The 19,037-nt window shown below is 41.2% G+C and overlaps 1 protein-coding gene across 4 annotated transcripts in view; it reads right to left on the bottom strand.

The window, feature by feature from the left end:
- Window positions 1-7,456: 7,456 nt before the first annotated feature.
- The window catches only part of ARHGEF7 (Rho guanine nucleotide exchange factor 7), a 123,657-nt gene continuing 112,076 nt past the window's right edge, over window positions 7,457-19,037 (bottom strand). For all 4 annotated transcript variants that reach the window (XM_042038687.1, XM_042038694.1, XM_042038713.1 and 1 more), the window contains 3 exons: window positions 14,371-14,470; window positions 13,692-13,746; window positions 7,457-10,562 (listed from right to left, as the gene is read on the bottom strand). In XM_042038687.1, coding sequence (XP_041894621.1) covers window positions 10,440-10,562; window positions 13,692-13,746; window positions 14,371-14,470 — 278 coding nt within the window. In that variant the 3' untranslated portion in view covers window positions 7,457-10,439. The remainder of the gene's footprint in view (window positions 10,563-13,691; window positions 13,747-14,370; window positions 14,471-19,037) is intronic.

The following is a 19,037-nucleotide window of genomic DNA, read 5'->3' as shown; positions in this document are numbered from 1 at the left end:
TTTTCTTTGAACAACTGTAGAACATATCCAAACAATGCCCTTCAGTTTCTGATCCAGGACAGCATCTAAGCAGCCAGTTGTGAGGGTTTGGTTCAGATCAGGGGCTTTCATGGAGAGATGAAAAAGAGGCAGGTTCAAAAAGAGATGTGATCAGGGCTGCCTGAAGAACAGCCCTTGCAGAGGCATTGAGCTGGATAAAAAAGTTTGTCCAGAACCACATCAGCTAGCACAAAATGCATGGACTCTGTCCAGTCAAGAGACAGCAATCAAAGGGAGAAAGAGCTTGATTAAAGCGATAGACCCTGAGCCATGTGCAGAAGGGACAATGCATCAAAGAGGCAAGAGGGTGCAAGTCTGTGACAAGTTCACACAGTGGGGTTTAAACTTCAGTTTTGCTCTAGTTGCTTTTGTTCAAGTTGCAGATGGTTTCTCTAAGTCAGTGGATTCCCCTCAATCAATATTCTTCAACTGTTTATATATATTTTTTTCCTTCAAATATCCATGGCATTACTTCATTCTGAATAGGGGGACAAAAGTCCAGCAACAACATTCCAAAATCATTGTTTTGGAATTAAAAACATTCCAAAATTATTGCAGCTGTTCTTAAAACAGAACTTGACAAATAAAGAAGCAAAGCATTAATGGCTTTATAAGGAGGATTTTAGCAAAACTGCAAACATCCACATAACCTTATGGCTGTCCACAGGCACAACCTCCAGCAGCTGGCAGACCTCAGCTGTGCTGGGCAGCAGCCACTGCAACACAGGCACCCACATCCCAGTGCTCCATAAAATCATAGAGAGGCTTAGGTTAGAAGGGATCCTAGAGATCATCTAGTTCCAAGCCCTTGACATGGACTGGGACACTTTGTGCTAGACCAGGTTGCTCAGAGCCCCATCCAACCTGGCCTTGAGCACTTTCCAGGGATGTGGTATCCACAGCTTCTCTGGGTAACCAGCTTCAGTGTCTCACAGGGGTGTCTGATGGAGCCCAGCTCCATAGTGTTATTTTCAGTTGTTTCAAGACTGACAAGTAATTATTTGATTCATTACAAGTCTGTACACAGTTTTTACTTCACTTTCCTAAGGTACCTGCAAAAGCCACAAAATCACTTGGCCAACTCCTCTGCTTTCCATACTCCCTCCAAATCTGAACCATTTCTGAACCTCGTGATGGAGGTTCAGACTTCAACCACATTTGACAAAGGGAATGGGTTCTTTTATTTTCCATAAACCAGCACTCATTAGACCCAAAATCACTGTAAATTATTCTCCTTAAATCAAGACAAAAAAAAGATTCTACCTTATTAAGGCTGATCACAGAGCACTTCCAATGCTGCAAGACACACTCAAGGCAAGAGGCAGAACAGCCTCACAGCAGCACATGTTTGCCTAGGAACCAAGTAATAGCTCACTGAGTAGTTTAACATATTAAAATGTGCACAGTCACTGCCTGCACAATGCACGAATGCACAGTGTAAACCACATCTCTGCTTTCTAATCTTACTGGAAAAGCTTCCATGTAGACAGTTTGGAGATCTTGCCTGAACACAGACAGTGAGTGTACAGTAAACAATGATGTGGTATTTAGAGGGAAAGGCCATGCCTGGAAGCTGAAGGGAAGCTGTGAGAAATTGCACTGATAAAAAATGCTTCTTCATGGTACAAGTCTGCAGACTTTGCTATGAAGAGGAGCTTCTGGGAAGCCATGGGTTTGGTTGGAAATGAAGCAGAAAAAAGAGACAAGGGATTCTAACGTGGTTGAGAAAAACCAGAGTTCAATGTAGCCAAGATCAGTAGCTTGAAGTTTAGGGGTAGAAGCTTTTCCAGCTGCTCAGGACCTGCATCCCATCCTTCTTTCCTCACAATGTGGGCTGATGCTCCGTGAGGTCACAGTGTTCCCCACAGCATCATAGTCATCAGCACATGGACGTGGGAGGCATAATATAGAGGAGAAAACCGGCAGAAAAGAGCAGAATGAGCAACTCATGTTCTGTGGACAAAAACACCCCAAAATTTCCACCTCATCTGGGACAATACCTGTGGGTAACACAGTGTTTTCAGTCCTGCTTCCCCATCAAAGAAAGTTTGTCACTCCAACCTCTTCCCATAGCCTGGGTTTTCAGTAATGCCAAGCTACAATTTGTCTGCCACCTCCCACTCAAGCTTTCACACTCCTGTTCTTCACAGTGTGCACAGCACACAGGACATGCTGCCTTGCTGAAGGACCACATCAGTACTTCTCCTATCAGGATCACAAGACAAGGGCATTTTCACTGTGGTTTTCTTATGTCAGAGGTCAGCCTCATGTCACAGCTCCCTGTTTCCTTTGTCATGTCCCCCCCACAGTGCACCTTTGCACAAGGCCACCTGTCGGGGTCCCTCCCCCCTGTACTTCACATGTGTGCAAACCCACTGCTGCCATGCTTTTGGTTTGGAGTGCAGCACAAAGCAGCACTGTTGTTTCCACAGAGTGGTTGAACTAGCCTTTAAAAGTCTCTGCCAAGAAGAATCCTCCTGGCACACACTGCATCAGACCATGCACATGAATCCAGCCTTACAGACATGTATAATGATTAAGGTAGGAATTACTTTTCCTCCTGCCATACACAAGTGCCTCTCAACTTACACAGATGCATCTAAGCTCTTTATCTACCGACTTGCAGAACACAGAACTCTTCATGTTCAGTATTTCGTGGTGGATATTGATAAAATCTGATGCTCTTAATGAGCAGGAAGTCATTCAGAATAGCCAGAGAATTATATTCTTTTTCTTTAATCAAGTTCTTCCCTACTAGTGGTAAATCTGTTGAAACGCATTGAAATGTTACATTATTTCTTACCTTGAAGTGTTATTTCACTTCCTAATAGAACCCAGTTCGTCTGAATTATTTTAAAGCCACATCTAAACAGATTCCAAAAACCCAGCACCCTAAATGGGAAGAGGGAGATGGGGAGCAGAAGGAAGCTCCCATAATCCAAGGAGACCTGCTACACCACTTAGTCACACAAGCTATGGGGCTGAATGCAATTCACCCAAGGGTACAGGGGAGCTGGTGGAGGTCCTCATTGAGACACTTTCCACCATTTCAGAGTCACAGACTGGTCAAGGTTTAAAAGTACCACCAGTGGGCCATCTAGTCCAACATCCCTGCTGTGGGTGTTATTTACCTGGACTTTAGTAAAGCCTTTGAAACTGTCTCCTGCAGCATTTTCCTGGAGAAACTGGCTGCTCATGGCATGGATAGGTACACTGCTCAAGGGGTAAAAAACTGCTTGGATGGCCAGGCCCAGTGAAGGGTGGTGAATGGAGTTACATCCAGCTGCCGGATGGTCACAAGTGGTGCTCCCCAGGGGAGTTTAATATGTTTAATATCTTCAACAACCTGGATGAGAGGATCAGGTGCACCCTCGGTCAATGTGCAGACAACACAAATTGGGCAGGATGTTGAGCTGCTGCAGGGCAGGAAGGCTCTGCAGAGGGATCTGGACAGGTTGGATTGATGGGTCAAGGCCAGGGGTATGAGGTTCAACAAGCCCAAGTGTCAGGTCCTGCACTTGGGTCCCAACAATTCCAGGCAGTGCTACAGGCTGGGGCAGAGAGGCTGGAAAGCTGCCTGGCAGAAAAGATCCAGGAGGGGCTGCTTAACAGCAGCTGAACCTGAGCCAGCAGTGCCCAGGTGGCCAAGAAGGCCAAGGCCATCCTGGCCTGGGTCAGCAAGAGTGTGGCCAGCAGGACCAGGGCAGTGATTGTCCCCCTGTACTCAGCACTGGTGAGGCCACACCTCAAATCCTGTGCTCAGTTCCAACAAGGACATTGAGGGCCTGGAGAGTGTCCAGAGAAGGGCAACAGAGCTGGTGAAGGGTCTGGAGAGTGAATCATATGAGGAGTGGCTGAGGGAGCTGGAACTGCTTAGCCTGGAGAAAGAAGGCTCAGTGGGGCCTGACAAGTAAAGATGAGACAGAGGAACATGGAGCCAGGTCTAGATGCTGCTGCAGCAGAAATCCTGCTGAAAATGTGGTGGCCATGCCAGGGCAGGGGCACTTTCTTGAACCTGTATTTACAAATGCTTGTCATCAAGCCCAAGGTAGTCACCATGCTCCCTCAATGCACTGCTCTTTCCCCTTCCCAGCACTGTTAATAGCCCTATATCATAAATTCCCAGCACTGATGAAATCATGTGCAGTGGATGGAGCATGCATTGCATCATCCCAGTGTTTTCTCAATTCAGTGTCAGAATGGAGTTTTCATGTGTTAGAACTGATAAAATCAGTCTTGTAGCAATAGATTTTTCTCAGTTCCTCTGAAATTCTGCCTGACAATAAACCTGATCCTGTGTTACGTCCACACTGCATTATGCTGAAAGAGCCCTTGTGATGCTGAATGTATAGATGCTACAATAAGTCACGTGTGCCACGGGGAGGTGCTAAAACCCCCACACAAATCCCATGGGCACAGCTAGGTCAAATGCTACATGAACGCTTTCAACTGTGGCTGTCTACAACTTTGTACTACAGGCCAAAAGGTATTTAATAGACTGTACTTCCTGGAGCTTGAAAAGCTGCTCCAAAATATACAAAAAGCCAACTCCATTTGGTTATAAAAGCATATAAAATTACAGATATTAACAAATGCAGGGAAACCAAGTAGTTTCTGACAAAGCAGAAGCTAACACAGTCCCCTGCTGGAAAAATATTGCAAAAACATGCTATTTCTGTATTGTTCATCTATGTCTACTGCAAACACACAGCTATCATAGGCTGCTTGACTGACAACAGATGGCTAGCAAAGCCTGAGCAATACACTAAGAAAAAAATAAATTGTTTGGGGAATCCTACCAGGCCTACATATGACAGCAGAATGGACATTAGGGAAAGGTTTGTCCTGGTTTCAACTGGGACAGAGTTCATTTTCTTCTTAGCAGCTGGTACAGTGCTAAGTTTTGGATTCAGTGAAATGTGCATGGGGCCTTCCTTGCCCAGGTTGGTTAGCACTGCCATGTTATTGCAAAGCCAGCAGGTAGGCCTGCAAGTGTACATGGCACACCCACACAAATGGGGGATCGGATGGATTCATGGCCATTCAAGACAGTGCCTGGGGAAAAGAATATCACAGAAGTGAGCTCTGCCATGCACAGAGGAGAGCCTGTGCATGTTCAACAAAGAAAGGGAATGAGATCAGTGAGAATCTGCAGGAACTAATGGGAGCACCTGAGCAAATTTTGGACTGTGAAGACCTGCATTAAGTAATTGGCACCATGGTTGTAACTATTCATTGTAACTTGCTGAACTGTAGCTCTCATTTCCTCCTAAGGACACAAGAATTATATTTAGGCCTGGACAGTGGTTTTAAGGCAGCCACTCAAATCAATGGAGAGCTCAGGAGGTTAATTGAGTTCCAAATCCAGGCTCAGCTCCCCTTCCAAGATAGTATTTGATTCGTGTGTATTAAAGAGAAAGCTCAAGTGCTGAGCACACGAGGTAAAATATGGCAAGTCTACATCCGTTTTCCAGATGATGAAGCATGCCTTGCAGAGCAGATTCATCTCAGATTTCATCTCAGCATTTCTCCAAAGGGCAAAGTCCCCTTTTCTGGGACCCTTCAGCATCAGCACTGTGGGACTTATGGAGCATCTACAGATACACACACACATTAACCCATACTGCCCCTGACTATTGCAGGCCTCTCACTCCCATCATCAAGTGTTACCTACTCCTTTTCTCATGACCTATCACAGCAAGTGAAGGTGTCCACTGAAAGTGGGTAACAGCAAGTTCTGCACCTGAATTCCTGAGCCTGGTAGGTGTAGCAGCTCCAGCAGGATGTAACTGAGACACCCCTTGAACAAGCAGGCCACAGCTAAGCCTCAGACGAAATGGTAGTGCCTTGAGGAACACACATTTTAGAGTACAGCAGTGAGGGAAAAGCACAACAAAAAGTTGTGTGAACACCTGGGTTGGAGAAGAAGGGGAACAAGGTGCCACAGGTGCTGGAGAAAGCTCCCCTGAAGCCTGTGGAGACCACCACGGTGAAGCAGGTTTTCCCCTACAGCCCATGGAGGGCTCCACACTGCAGCAGATGCACTGAATAAATCTGCAGTCCATAGTGAGCCCACACTGGGACAGGCTCATTGGCAGGAACTGAGCCCAGTATGAACCCACCTTGGAGCATATCTATGCTTGAAGGACTGCCAGCCATGGAGAAAACCAACACTGGAGCAGGGAAAAGCATGAAGTAAGAGCAGGAAAGGAATTGTTATAGACAGACCAAAACCCCCACTTCCACACCCCTGCACTGCTTGGTGGGGGGAGAGGAGAAGATGGGGCAACTGAAATGGAAGAGTCAAGTTCAGCCTAAGAAGTGGGATAAGGGAAAGGTGACTTAGTTTTTCTGTTTGTTCATGATAAGAAATCAGTGGTTTTTATCTCAATGCACAAGTTTTCCATCTTATTCCTTCTCCTGTGTCCTGCTGAGGGAGGAGGAGTAAGAGAGTGGCTGGGTGAGGGTCTGGCAGCCGGCCATGGTCAACCCCCCACAATAAAAAACATTCAAAGAGAAAAATCCCCAAAACCACTTCAGGTGATGAGGAAATGACAATTTCAAATTGTGTAAAATACCCATCTTTACAGTGATGAACCCAGAGAAAAGTTGGAAAGTGAGACTTCCGAGAATAGTTACAAACCTCTACAATTAAAGTCCTCTGTTCTAAGTATATCTCCTTGCTAAACTAAGCTGGAATAAATATATCATTTCACACACCCAAGATGTTACTAATCCCTTCAAATGCCTTGTCCAAAGGCTGAAACCATCTTTTCAAACAAATGACTCCCTGCACTTTTCCTTAACCCATCCCACCATCTGGCATAAAGCCAGACAATTCTGCTACCATAAGAATCATCCCTCTCCCCTATCTCAGGCAGCACCAACCACAAAAAGTCTCTATGACACACATCACAAATTTCTGTCTATTCAGATAAATCATGCGTGTAGACATATTTTACTCAATTGATGCAGTTTCTAGTGTTTCTTGTGGGGTATGCCCAGCCCCTGCCCTGACCATCTCCCCGGACTGATCACCTCTTCCTGGGTCAGAGCCACTGACCCCATCACCAGCTGTAATAGTTTCTTGCTTTTTTTCCTTTCACTATTTTCTGTCTTTGATCTCCTCCATTTCTTACATTACCTGAGCAGGTCAGGTTGCCAATGAAAGTGAGCATTTCTCAATGCAAGACAGTTAAGATCCTCCTTCTCATCCCTCTAAACAACCCTTGCATTGTTTTGTTTTCCAGGCATCAATTTACTATTTATAAAAGACCATGAAAAAGCTCTTTCAAGATAGTATAGCAGCTACTATATTGGAGACGTGGTTATTTGTATGAAAGGCAAAAAAATTAAAGCAATTTCCCTTCTTTATCTCATAGCCCACATATTAGATGAAATGTAACACTTCATAGGGTGGGGGAAAAATTCATGGTTTAATTACAATGTAGCATAAACGCTTTAGTAGTGGATACCAGGATATTATTGTGACATCTAAACTAGAGTTCTCCACAGACACTGTGAACAGGATACTCTAAATTCCCTAAATGATTTGCATTAAGAAGGTTTATACAAAAGCAGTCAGTTACTCAATCTTTAAGATGTCATGACAGGGTGAGACAAACACACATACATCAGTAAGTACAGAGAAATGTTATGCTACATTTTGGACAGGTCAGAACTGAAAGTGCTTCACATCTATAGGATAAGAAATGGCTTCATCTCCTCATCCCTAAATGATGAGAGCAAACAAACAACCCTTTAATAGGTTAAATAAACAGTGCCCCATTTATCCATGCTTATATAAAGTTTCCAACAATTCAGAAGGTCCATGGTGACATTTACAATCTATATACACTGTAACAAATTGTCAATGAAGAAAAGTTCAGGTACTCCTTGGTTCCCAAAAGCCGGAATCTGCTCTCTGCACTAGAGACAAAAGTTATCTATAACATTAGGTCAGATTTCTTTTTTGCCTCCTTTTTTGTGTGTGTGTGTGTGTGTTTGTGTAAGAATTAGTCCTTCCAATCCACCTTGAATAAAATCAGTCCCTAAGTCCTGGTCATATTTAACAACTGCTTCATCATTCAGTGTTTAAGGCATGTTCATAAGATGTCAGTATAGGGGTACTGTCAGAAATTATAATATCACAGATACTAAGAGTCAGCAGATTTACATAGCAACACCACTCTTTACAATATAATGTAAAACAAGTTGTTGTGATGGAAGTTGTTCCTGAGTTAAAATTTGCTAAATACTGCAAAGGTTAATGTTTTCCTTTCATACTTCTTCCTCTGGAATGTCCTTTCGCATATGCTCAATTGAAAATTAAAAACCACTCTGAAAATACCCTGGATGTCAGAAAGTGAAAATGTTAGCAAAATTCTAATTATATTGGCATTCCCAAGTCTAAACTTGGCCAGGATAGTATGCATTTGCAGGGGTTGGTATCACTTAGCCTTTAGCAAGAATATTTTCTAAATGCGAAGATAAATATAGTGTCAGTCCACATTTCTGGGCAACCGCAAACATCAAGGAAAGATTTTGGTATCAAGAATTAACAAATTCAAAGTTTTGTGAATATATATAACTCTGGTAATGTAGGCTTTTTCATTTTCTCCTCCCTTAGAATTAAAGGAAAACATTTTTAAATTGCAGAAACACAAGACACCTACAAATTCAGCTTTCTAAAACAACTTGTCTACTCAGATTATGAAGCATCCATTCCCACAGAATTGTTTCTCAAGTATGTAATCATTGACAGAATTTCCTATTTTAAAAAAGCTGTTCTTGACTGAAAAAAGTGGATAGCTTTAAAAATAGATTTGTCATTAGATTCAAAATGTGCATGACAATTTTTACAACCCAAATCATCCTGGCTCCAACTCACTAAAGTTTGTACAAACCTTTGCTCAAGTCTGAGCATTACATTTAGCTGGAGTTAAAGAGCAGTAGAAAATCAGAATGACAAAAGGTGTGACTCAAGTCTGTGCTATACCTGCACTTCTGACTCAGTTGAACACAAACCCTTCAGAAAGCTGCACTGTCTGGAGTCAAATCCAAAGTTTGATGAAATCCATGAAAACGATGAGTTTTAATGGGATTAGTATTTTAAGTGCTCCATCAGTGCTCATTGTTTGCAGGGACGTATCATCTCCTATTTTAAATACAAGAAACTGCAGTAATTGCACCTATCAGACTAGGGAATTAATGTTCCTTTATGTATTTTAAAATCTGTCAGCAGTGCAAATTATGAATTACAGTACAATTTAAAAAAATCTTACTTCCACATTTCTTTCCATTTAAATCCCAATAGGACAGAAATCAGCAACATGCAAAGAAAACAGGGTGGGAAAGGAATGACTGCTTCCACAGTATGGGAACTCCAAACAGAGAATCTTATATAGTGGTATAGAAACAAAGCTCTGAATGAAGTTTGGCCTAGCCCATGTGTCTTATGCACAAAGGTTAGCTAAAATTTAATTGCTGTGACCATAAAATATAAATAGCAACAATTTATTCACAAAATTCTGGATTAGACTGATTTTTTTCCTTTAACAAACTGTATGATCTGTTATCAGCCAGCTGTATGTTTAAGCACAACAATAGAAAATGTAGTACATAAACACCTAAAAATCACAGTCATAAAAAGCAGGCAAGTACATCAGTCTTTTGGTGGCCAAAGCACAATAGATTAGTCTGCCAAACAAGTGTATGTGAATGTAAATTGTGGACATTAGATTTGTTAAAAATTGTTTATACTGTCAATAAACAATCTCCTGTATTTTAATACTGTTCTTAAGGAACTGTAAACTGTTTAAAGTAACAGGTAACAGTAAAGGATTTAAATATAGTGGTAAATAGGAAAAATAGGGGTTTAAATTTGCATGTGTGGTAAGTGGGTAATTTGGAACTAATTCATAATTATCCACAAAGAACTCTGACCTTTCTTAGGTAAGACAGTACTGCCATCATTTCTAACACTTGTGACCATTATAATAACACAAGAAAAAAACCCCAACATATCAGCCCTGATACATCAATCACATATGCATTCTAAATTACAGCTATTTACATGAAAAATATATATTTAATTAAAAAGCCACTGAAAAACATGGATTTTTAGTCAGGTGCTGCACTTTCTGCAAAATGAGGTAATTTGGATGCAAACAAATTAAGTTTAGTAGAGTTCAGGATCCACGGTCTCCAGGTTTAAAGTACAGATTGCTTCAGTAAATAGCTTGACTCTTTCTGTATGTTCAGAGCAAGAAATCACTAGATCCAGTTAAATCCTGTTTTATAGTGCTCTTGATGCAACACTGACTAATGTCAGAAGGCTTCCCAGCTCAGTTTTACAACTGGTCTTTCAATAGAAAGAAGGGGAAAAAAAAAAGAAGTGGTTATAAGTTGGTTTCATCCCAAGACGGATCATTCATATTCTTTAGAACTTTTCTAACAAGCTTCTCCAAGTCCTTGCGAGCTCTTTGTTCCTCTTCTAATGATTTCTTCATCTTTTTGTTATCCTGTTTAACAGAGACAGAGATATTACGTTTGTTTTGGGAGCTTTTAACAGATCTGACTACACATACACTGTCAATTACAAATTCTGAAGGCTCTTCTCAGTAAAACCGATAGCAGCTGTTCAAAAGCAAAGCTTCTATTAAATCTTCACAAGTTACACAGTTATTTCACACAATGCAACAAAAGCCACCAAATGGAAACTGAGCTACTTCCTATTTGTACTTGGGGGCCCTTTATACAGAAAGTGCTAGTAACAGATGGCCACTAATCTTGAATTCTTCTGCTCAAATCTGATCAATGAGGAGTAGAATATATTTGTTGCTAATGGAGAAGGGAAATGGAGCAATAAGCAGACTAAATATTCCCTGTAAGAACCTCCTGTGATTTTAACTGGTTTCAATATCCCAAAAGCTTCTTAAAACTTAATGCAAATTAACTTGCTTCATTAGGAATGTAAATAGTTGAGAGGAATATCCTGAAAACCATTACGTTCTCTGAAAAGCGTTCTGTGACTAAATTTTAAACTAGACTGATGACTACCAGCCGTCTACGAGAAGTCTGAATTTCAAGGAACACCATCTCTCCACATGTATATTCAAAAGTGAGTTCTCACTGTTTAGTGCCATCAGGCAGTATTGAAATAAATGAACAACAGGACTGTAAGGGTGACAGACCAATCCACAGGAATGCTTACACTATTTAATCCTGTACAGGTCAAGGTGATGCTGGGAACAGCAGGGAAGGAACCAGAAGATAAAGAAAACATTTAAAGAAGGCCCCAAGATAAGTCTAACAGTGTTTAACAAACACAGGCCTGCAATCCAAGGGTCCAACTGAACTCCCATTAGCTGCCATTTACAGACATTTCTAGAAACAGGATAGGATCATAAAATCATAGAATATGAGTTGAATTGGAAGGGACTCATCAAGATCATTAAGTCCAACTCCTGGCCCCGCACAGGACACTCCAAGAATCACACCATGTGCCTGAGAGCATTGTCCAAATGCTTCCTGAATTCAGACAGGCTTGGTGCTGTGACCACTTCCCTGGGGAGTCTGTTCCAGTGCCCAACCACCCTCTGGGTGAAAATCTTTTTCCTGATATCCCACCTAAACCTACCCTGACTCAGCTTCATGCTGTTTCCTCAAGTCCTGTCATTGGTCACCAGAAGAGATCGGTACCTGCTCCTCTGCTTCCTGTCACAAGAAGTTGAAGATCTCAATGAGGTCTCCCCTGAGCCTCCTCTTCTCCAGGCTGAACAGACCAAGTGACCTCAGCCGGCTTCCCCTCAAGGCCGTTCACCATCCTCATGGCCCCTCTTTGGACACTCTCTACTCGTTCAATACCTTTTTTATATTGTGGCACCCAAAGCTGCCCCCAGCACTCGAGGTGAGGCCGCCCCAGTGCAGAGCAGAGTGGGACAATCCCCTCCCTTGCCTGGCTGGCGATGCTGTGCCTGATGCCCCCCAGGACAGGGTTGGCCCTCCTGGCTGCCAGGGCACTGCTGACTCATGTTCAGCTTGTCATCCACCAGGACCCTCAGGTCCCTTTCCATGGCACTGCTCTCCAGCTCCTTGTTCTCTTGTTTATACACACAACCAAGTTAATGAGGTCTGTCACCTCATTAACTCCATTCCCTCCTCAAGCCTGTTGAGAAACTCGCAAAGTTCATCATTTCACGTAGATTTAAGTTATTAAGTCAGCCAGTTCAGGACCATACTATTCAAGTACATTGCCTGTGGAACAACAGCTACGAATGACCTATGGAAGCTGTTATTTGCAGTCTGGTGTCTACATCAACCAGGATGCTATGTACTCCCAGAGAGCCTTTATCCATAAAGCCCTTGCCAGCTCAGACATTATTTCTGCCACTTCTCTGGTTAGTAGCATCACAGCAGTGAACCAATGAATGCTTTTAAGATGAGATTCCTGAATTCTTGATATAAAAGAGAATGAAATCAGGCTTTAATATGTCTTAGCTTTGGAAGATGTAAGATTGTGAAGAACATCTATTTGGAAAGGCTCCAGAAAAGAGAGCTGTTGCATGAAGCTCAGGAAAAGGTGACTTTCTGTTTAAGTGTCATGGAGCTGAGCAGAGCCTCAGTGAGGCTGCACATTTATTCTCTGTACAAAAGCAGGAAGCCACAGGAGTATTAGTGGGCTATTATTGCTGCTTTTATTATGTGAATTGTGTTTTTAAAAAGACTGTCACATTCACATCTAACCTGGGATACTCATTCTTTATATGCTGAACACAGCAGAACTTAAGTATGCAACGCATCAACTGTCCTATTTCAAGGAATATGCATTACATCCTTAGAAACACTGGGCATGCTTACAGATGGCAAAGAATTGACATTTATAGCCCTAGACCTTAAGAAATTTGAATACAAATCCTTTTTACATTAACACAGGAAATTTTATCCAACTTCTGGAGTCAGACTGGTAAGCAAATTCACACCTTGCAGAGTGAGGAAAACCCAATGCTTTTTTTCACCTACACATTAAGCAAAGACTACATGCAGCACCACTAGCATGGTTAAAACAAGCTATGACCTGATAAGAAGATATTTTTATTTATTCATGGTGAATATTTAGAACAAGCGACAAAGAAGCACCCAGAGCTAACGTGAAGCCCTCATTTTAAAAAAGCCATGTGATAGGCACTGAAAAGGACTCCTGTCTGGAAATGAGCAGTTTTAAGAACTGATTGATAAGAGGTGTTCAGGTTACTGTAAGATTGTATCATTTTAGAACTATAAATATCTGGTTCTATTTAGGCCTTTATTAGCATTCTCAAGCAACTACAATTTCTCAGTCACTGTAAGTTTACTTTGCTGGTGATACAGCACAACTGAATTTGTTTAACACTTCCACCATTTTAGAAGCTGCAACATCCAAAACCAGCTTAGTAATTCACCTCAGAGAAACAATACTCAATGCTATTCTCAAAAGACTGATAACAACAGGGAGTGCTTTTCGGCAAATGGTATTTTACTTCTGAAAGTAGATCTAGTCCAAAATTCAAGTTCATGACTGTCAAAGTGAACTTGCAAGCCATATTTAGTTTTAAAACAAGTCTTCCATCTTTTCCTTCTCCATGTTGCTATATATGTAGCAAGTTACCAACCTGTCTTAACTCCTGTACTTCATCCTTTAATGCATATACTGTGTCAACAAGGCTTCTAAAATGAAAAAAGAAGATCATCTGTAACAACAGTTTTCAGAAATACACATCTAAATCTATTATTAGACAAAACTGTAAAATGAAATGCAATTAAATAGAAAACACCCCATACCCCACAGCTAATTTCGAACCTGTGTTAAAAAAATACATTGTCTAATCCTGATTTATATCCACTAAGGCAAGGACTTGTTACCAGCTTCTGTGAAAAGAAACACCTCTCAAGCACTTAAGAGACCTCTGCTGGTTTCTGTATTACAGCTTTCTACAACAGAACAGTAGTTTCATTTCCAACATACACTTTACCAAAAAGTAGAACGACGCCACATGCTAACAAGAAGGATGACACCAATTTAATACTGAAATCTGACAGCACTTGGAAAAATTATTTGTAAGTGAAGCACATCACTTCTTGGCACGGGTGGAAAAAGTTGCACAGCATATACAAAGAAACCAGACATTTAAATGAAGGCCAACTGCACTTAGAGGACTGGCAGCATACTCCAAACAACTCTGCTCCAACTACAAACACACCACACAGACCCTACTATAATGGGAGACAGGAGGAGGAAGAAGAGTGCAAAGTTTACTACTTTAATTCATCATTCATTAAACGTTTTCTTACTTCTCTTCTATAACAGTCTGACCATTACTTTTAGTTTCTTCTACAATAATTTTTTCTTCTTCTGGAAGCAGGACTTGAGGAGCTGATTCTTTACGGGAACCTGTTGTAAAAATATATTAAAAAATGAGCAACTCACAAATGCCACTGAGACATTTCAAAGATTATTCTTTCATTCACTGCATGATACATCCCCATGACCAAGCTATACCACTTTCCATTTCCCCCTTCCCTCTACACACGAGTTACTGACACATTTGTTACTTTTGAAATCACAGCCTTACAACAACAAAAGGTTGTCTGACACTCGTATCCCACTGCTGACATAACGCCCGAGTCATTGACGGGGATGTTACACTGTTCAAGGAATAGTGCACTACTCAACCATCAGTAAAAGCTGTGCAAATTCCCCATGGCAGACCGAGAAAGAAAGACATAGCTCTGATTAAGTAACAGTGATTTAAGCCTCAAGGACAGATTCTGATCTCACATTGATACAAAACCAAGAAACTATTCTGCTCTAAACCCATCACTCTGTCAGTAAGGAGCAGAATAGTGGTATCAAATGACACAGCAATTAAAGAAAAATAAGTGAAAACCCTTTTTGCCAAAACACTGTAAGCACCACACCTGTGTGTGTGCACACACATATACATGCAAATCCTCTTACACATAGCCTTTTAGTCCTATAATTCATTCCTACCAAATGAAATACACTCTTTGTATTTAATAGATGTTTTAAAAAGCACTGCATGGTTTGATGATAAAAACTCAAAGCATTCCAATATCTTCAGAACTTTTTCCACACATTACAATTTATGACATCAAGATAAAATGTAGATTATAAAAAAAATAGCTCTGACTAGAAAAATCTACAGCCCAGAAATGTGCATCCACCCATAAGTACATAAAGTATGTATTCTACAAAGATTATTTAATTAGGCCGCAACAAATTACAAGGTTTTTTTTTTTTAAGAAGGTCTGTAAATAAGTTGGTGTCTAAGCATTTGTACAGAATTCAAACACTGCAGATAAAGCATTTCTTAAATTTTTTAACTAAGACATTGGTTTTAACAAACAAGGTATACCTGCCTACCAATTCACTGTAGTGAACTTTCATTAATCAGGAATTTCTTAAGTCTCATACAGTTCAAACTGATAACTTGGTACTACAGAGCACATGCCTGTCCAGAGAAATTAGTTGCTGAACAGCTGCTTTGTGATAACAGCACTTTTCTTTATGGTTCATAGTAAAATACATAATATAAACAAATTAAAAAGTTGAATAAATCACACTCACTAAAAAATACTAACTTCCTAAACAGCTGCAGTCTTGAGTTCTGAACAGTGAGCTTGTAGGGACCCTACCTTATCTGTACATGTTTGGACCCAACCTTAGTTGTACATGTTTAGCTATTTAAACTATTTTAGCAAACAATAACAAATGTTTTTAATGAAGAAAACAGTTTCCTTAAGCTTACAGTAAAGATCTAATGTATCAGTATATGGTTGTCAATATTATATGGAATAAAGATAACAGCAGATTTGAGAAACAATCACATCCTTGAAAGCTGTAAGTTCTTCTTACAGAATGAAGAGATCTTTTAAGAGTTAATACACTTCCACTACCACCTATTTTCCAGAAGGAACAACCTATAAAACAAACATATCCAAACTCTGTAGGGAGGTCAAGGACACTTCCCTGTTTGTGCTGTCAAACTCTAAGTGTTAAAAGCTCTCTTATGTTTATTTCAGTCAATTGCTTACTGCTCTGCTTTATTAGCCTTGCAGGTAACAGAACTGAATTGTGGGAATTAGTTGGCAGCAGCTGCTACCAGATCACTGCATTTTGGGTCTCTGTACTGATGTGGAGCACACCTCAGCCCAGCACAGGCCAAGGGAGGGAGAACTGACCAAGGGGGAGAGAACTGCCATGTGTTTCGCACCCATGACTCCCTCCACCCAAATGGAGCACATGTTATCTTTCTCCTTCTATAGAGCTGCATCCAGCTGTCTGCTTGGGCAGGGTAACATGGGTCCTTGCAAAGCACAAATAGCATGGAGGAGACAGCTTGACAACAAATGTCCCAGCTGTTCAGTTATACACACACATGCATGTGAAGCAGATGTCTACAGCAGCGTATCCTGATGAATGTACAGCAGAGCACAGCACACAACACTGCTGAGACACAAAAAGCAGCTCACCAACACTATACATACAAGGAGACCTCACACTACACACACACAATGCAAAACTGCTGCTGTGAACACTGACCTTCCTGTGCCACAGGACAGCAGAACACAAGTCTCACTCTCGCCTTCATTGCTCCAACACCTTTGGTAATACAAACCCTTGCTTGTATGTCAGAACTCTCGCTGCTCTTATGGTTCGTACTTAGGCAAAACCCCCCACACTTTCTCCTTTCTCGTGGTTTGCGTTTTTTGAGCTTTGGTGGGTTTTTCTTTATTGTAGATTTTTTTTTCCTAAACCCCACAAGCACTTGCTGAGTATCAGAGGTACAAACACAGCACATCTACCCTCCCACAAAGGATCCGGTCATCAAATCAGTACGTGCACGGTAACATCAGAGATGAAGTGTCAAGTTCTAAAGGCAAAAGGAAGCTATTTCAAAATACTGCTTTTCTGCACCACTTATGCCAGCAGCTACCCTTTTTTTTTTTTTTTTTAAGGTGCTTTTTTTTGCAATTATACATCTGGAAGGAACTTCAAGCAGAGTCATCTCATCACTGGCACTCAGCAATATCCCCTAAATTGCACCTTGTGCCTTCATCAGGTTCTATATGCTTATCCTCTGTGTAACCATTTCCCTCTGCAAAAGCTACAGCTTTAGGACACACGGAAAGGGGTTGTGTTACGGTACAGTGGGCACTTCCCACTGAATCAATACTGAAAGGACAGTCAAGGAGGTTCCAGCAGCTTAGATAATCCTAAACACCTTTGAGACATACTCCACATTTTCATGAAAGAGGGTGGAAGAATCAAGTTACTTTCGTTTGCCATATCTACTATTCCTCAATCCTAAGCATCCAGGTTTCACACTAAATTTTATTACAAGACACTATTCCAAGTCAAAAAGGCCAAATGACTATATTTAAATTGACCTCAAACAACTGCCTAATACACCTTGACACACCATAACCACAGGTACCAGTCAGTTAGTTTGTTGGGGAGTTTTTGTGGAGGGATTTGTTGTTGTTGTTGCTGTTTTTTGGTTTAGTTTGGGTTTGCATTTTTTTAAAGATGGACACTCCACACCCCGAGCTACACAAAACAGGGTTTCATTTGGTTTGGGGTTTTTTTTGGCAGGGGGAGGGTATTCAGGGAAGGAAGGTGGATGGGACAAGAAAGGATGTTTGACAAACCCAAACCATTACTTCAAGATCAGCAAACAAATATTAAGGCCAAGTAAGTTGCTGTAACTTCTCAACACGGAACTGTTAAATCTAGGGTCTTGGAAGAATGACCCCACTGTTTAGAAGTCTGTTGAATAATTAAGGCAAACAACTGACCACTACAATCAAGATTCAACTAAGTTTCCATAAATTAAATTCCATCCAAAAAAATAAAGATCTATTCAATATCAGTATCTCTCAGTCCTAGAGTGGAGAATAAAAAATTACAACGCTTTTTGACAATACTATACCCTAAATTATAGGTTTAGCAAATTTAGCCCGTTCTAACACCAAACCAGGAAGATACTATAGCAGAGGCTGAATACCACAGAGGTTCTCATTGATGTCTGTTTGTAATCCTAACTCATAACCTCAGCCTTTTATTCACTCTGCCCCAAAAGGAGCTTGACATCTTACAAAATGGTTGACACTGAGTCAACCCCCCTGCCTTGGGCAGGGACACCTTCCACGAGACCAGGTTGCTCAAAGCCCCATCCAAACAGGCCTTGAGCACTTCCAGGGATGAGGCATCCGCAATTTCTCTGGGCACCATGCTATTTTAATATGGAACCATCCTGGTTCCTGACAGAAGCCAGGCTTCAGAAAGAGCTGTACTGGTAAACAGTCTGGTTGGTCCTTTGTTTTGAATCACTTAGCAGACAAATATGAAGGGAATCCAGAAGTTTTGCAGGAGGGAAGTAAGAAAAGGAGGATGAAATTCAGAAACCTTTCCACTTTAACTGGATATTAAATTTCTGCCTATGTTCAAAGACCTTGTCTGTCCAGGAACCATTTAAGCCAAGAGTAAAATGGAGGTGGGTATCCACGTCACCTGCTTAAAATAGCTAATTTCAGGGCATCAAGTTAAAAGCCAGCTCTCCCCAGTCAACCAAGAACAGCTTCCTCCAGCTGGTGAATGGGAGGAGAAGGCTCATAGTCATAGAAGACTATGAGTGTCCTAATTTAAGCTATGGAAGTCAGATGTGTGGGGATGGTGGTTAATTTCCAGAAGTGCACAGCATAATCTGAGGCCATGAGCAAAGACTCTGTTGAACAGCTTTTAAGTATTATTGTTTTCTTCACTTCTTCATACCTTTACTGTGATTAGGAGAGGTAAGGAGTGGAACAAGACAAGGATAAAGGTCAAAAATTTGGAACAGTACTTGTAAATATACAGTTCTGTTTTTCACCAACTTTACAAGCTAAGAAGCTCTCAGAAATTAAATTTACTTGAGTTTCAAAGAAAGAAGCATGAC

This window comes from Corvus kubaryi, unplaced genomic scaffold (assembly GCF_017639235.1).
Source record: "Corvus kubaryi isolate FWS band 111438036 unplaced genomic scaffold, C.kubaryi_AGA036_p1.0 133, whole genome shotgun sequence".
In the NCBI taxonomy this organism is placed as follows: domain Eukaryota; kingdom Metazoa; phylum Chordata; class Aves; order Passeriformes; family Corvidae; genus Corvus; species Corvus kubaryi.
This window is presented reverse-complemented; position numbering and strand designations above follow the sequence as displayed.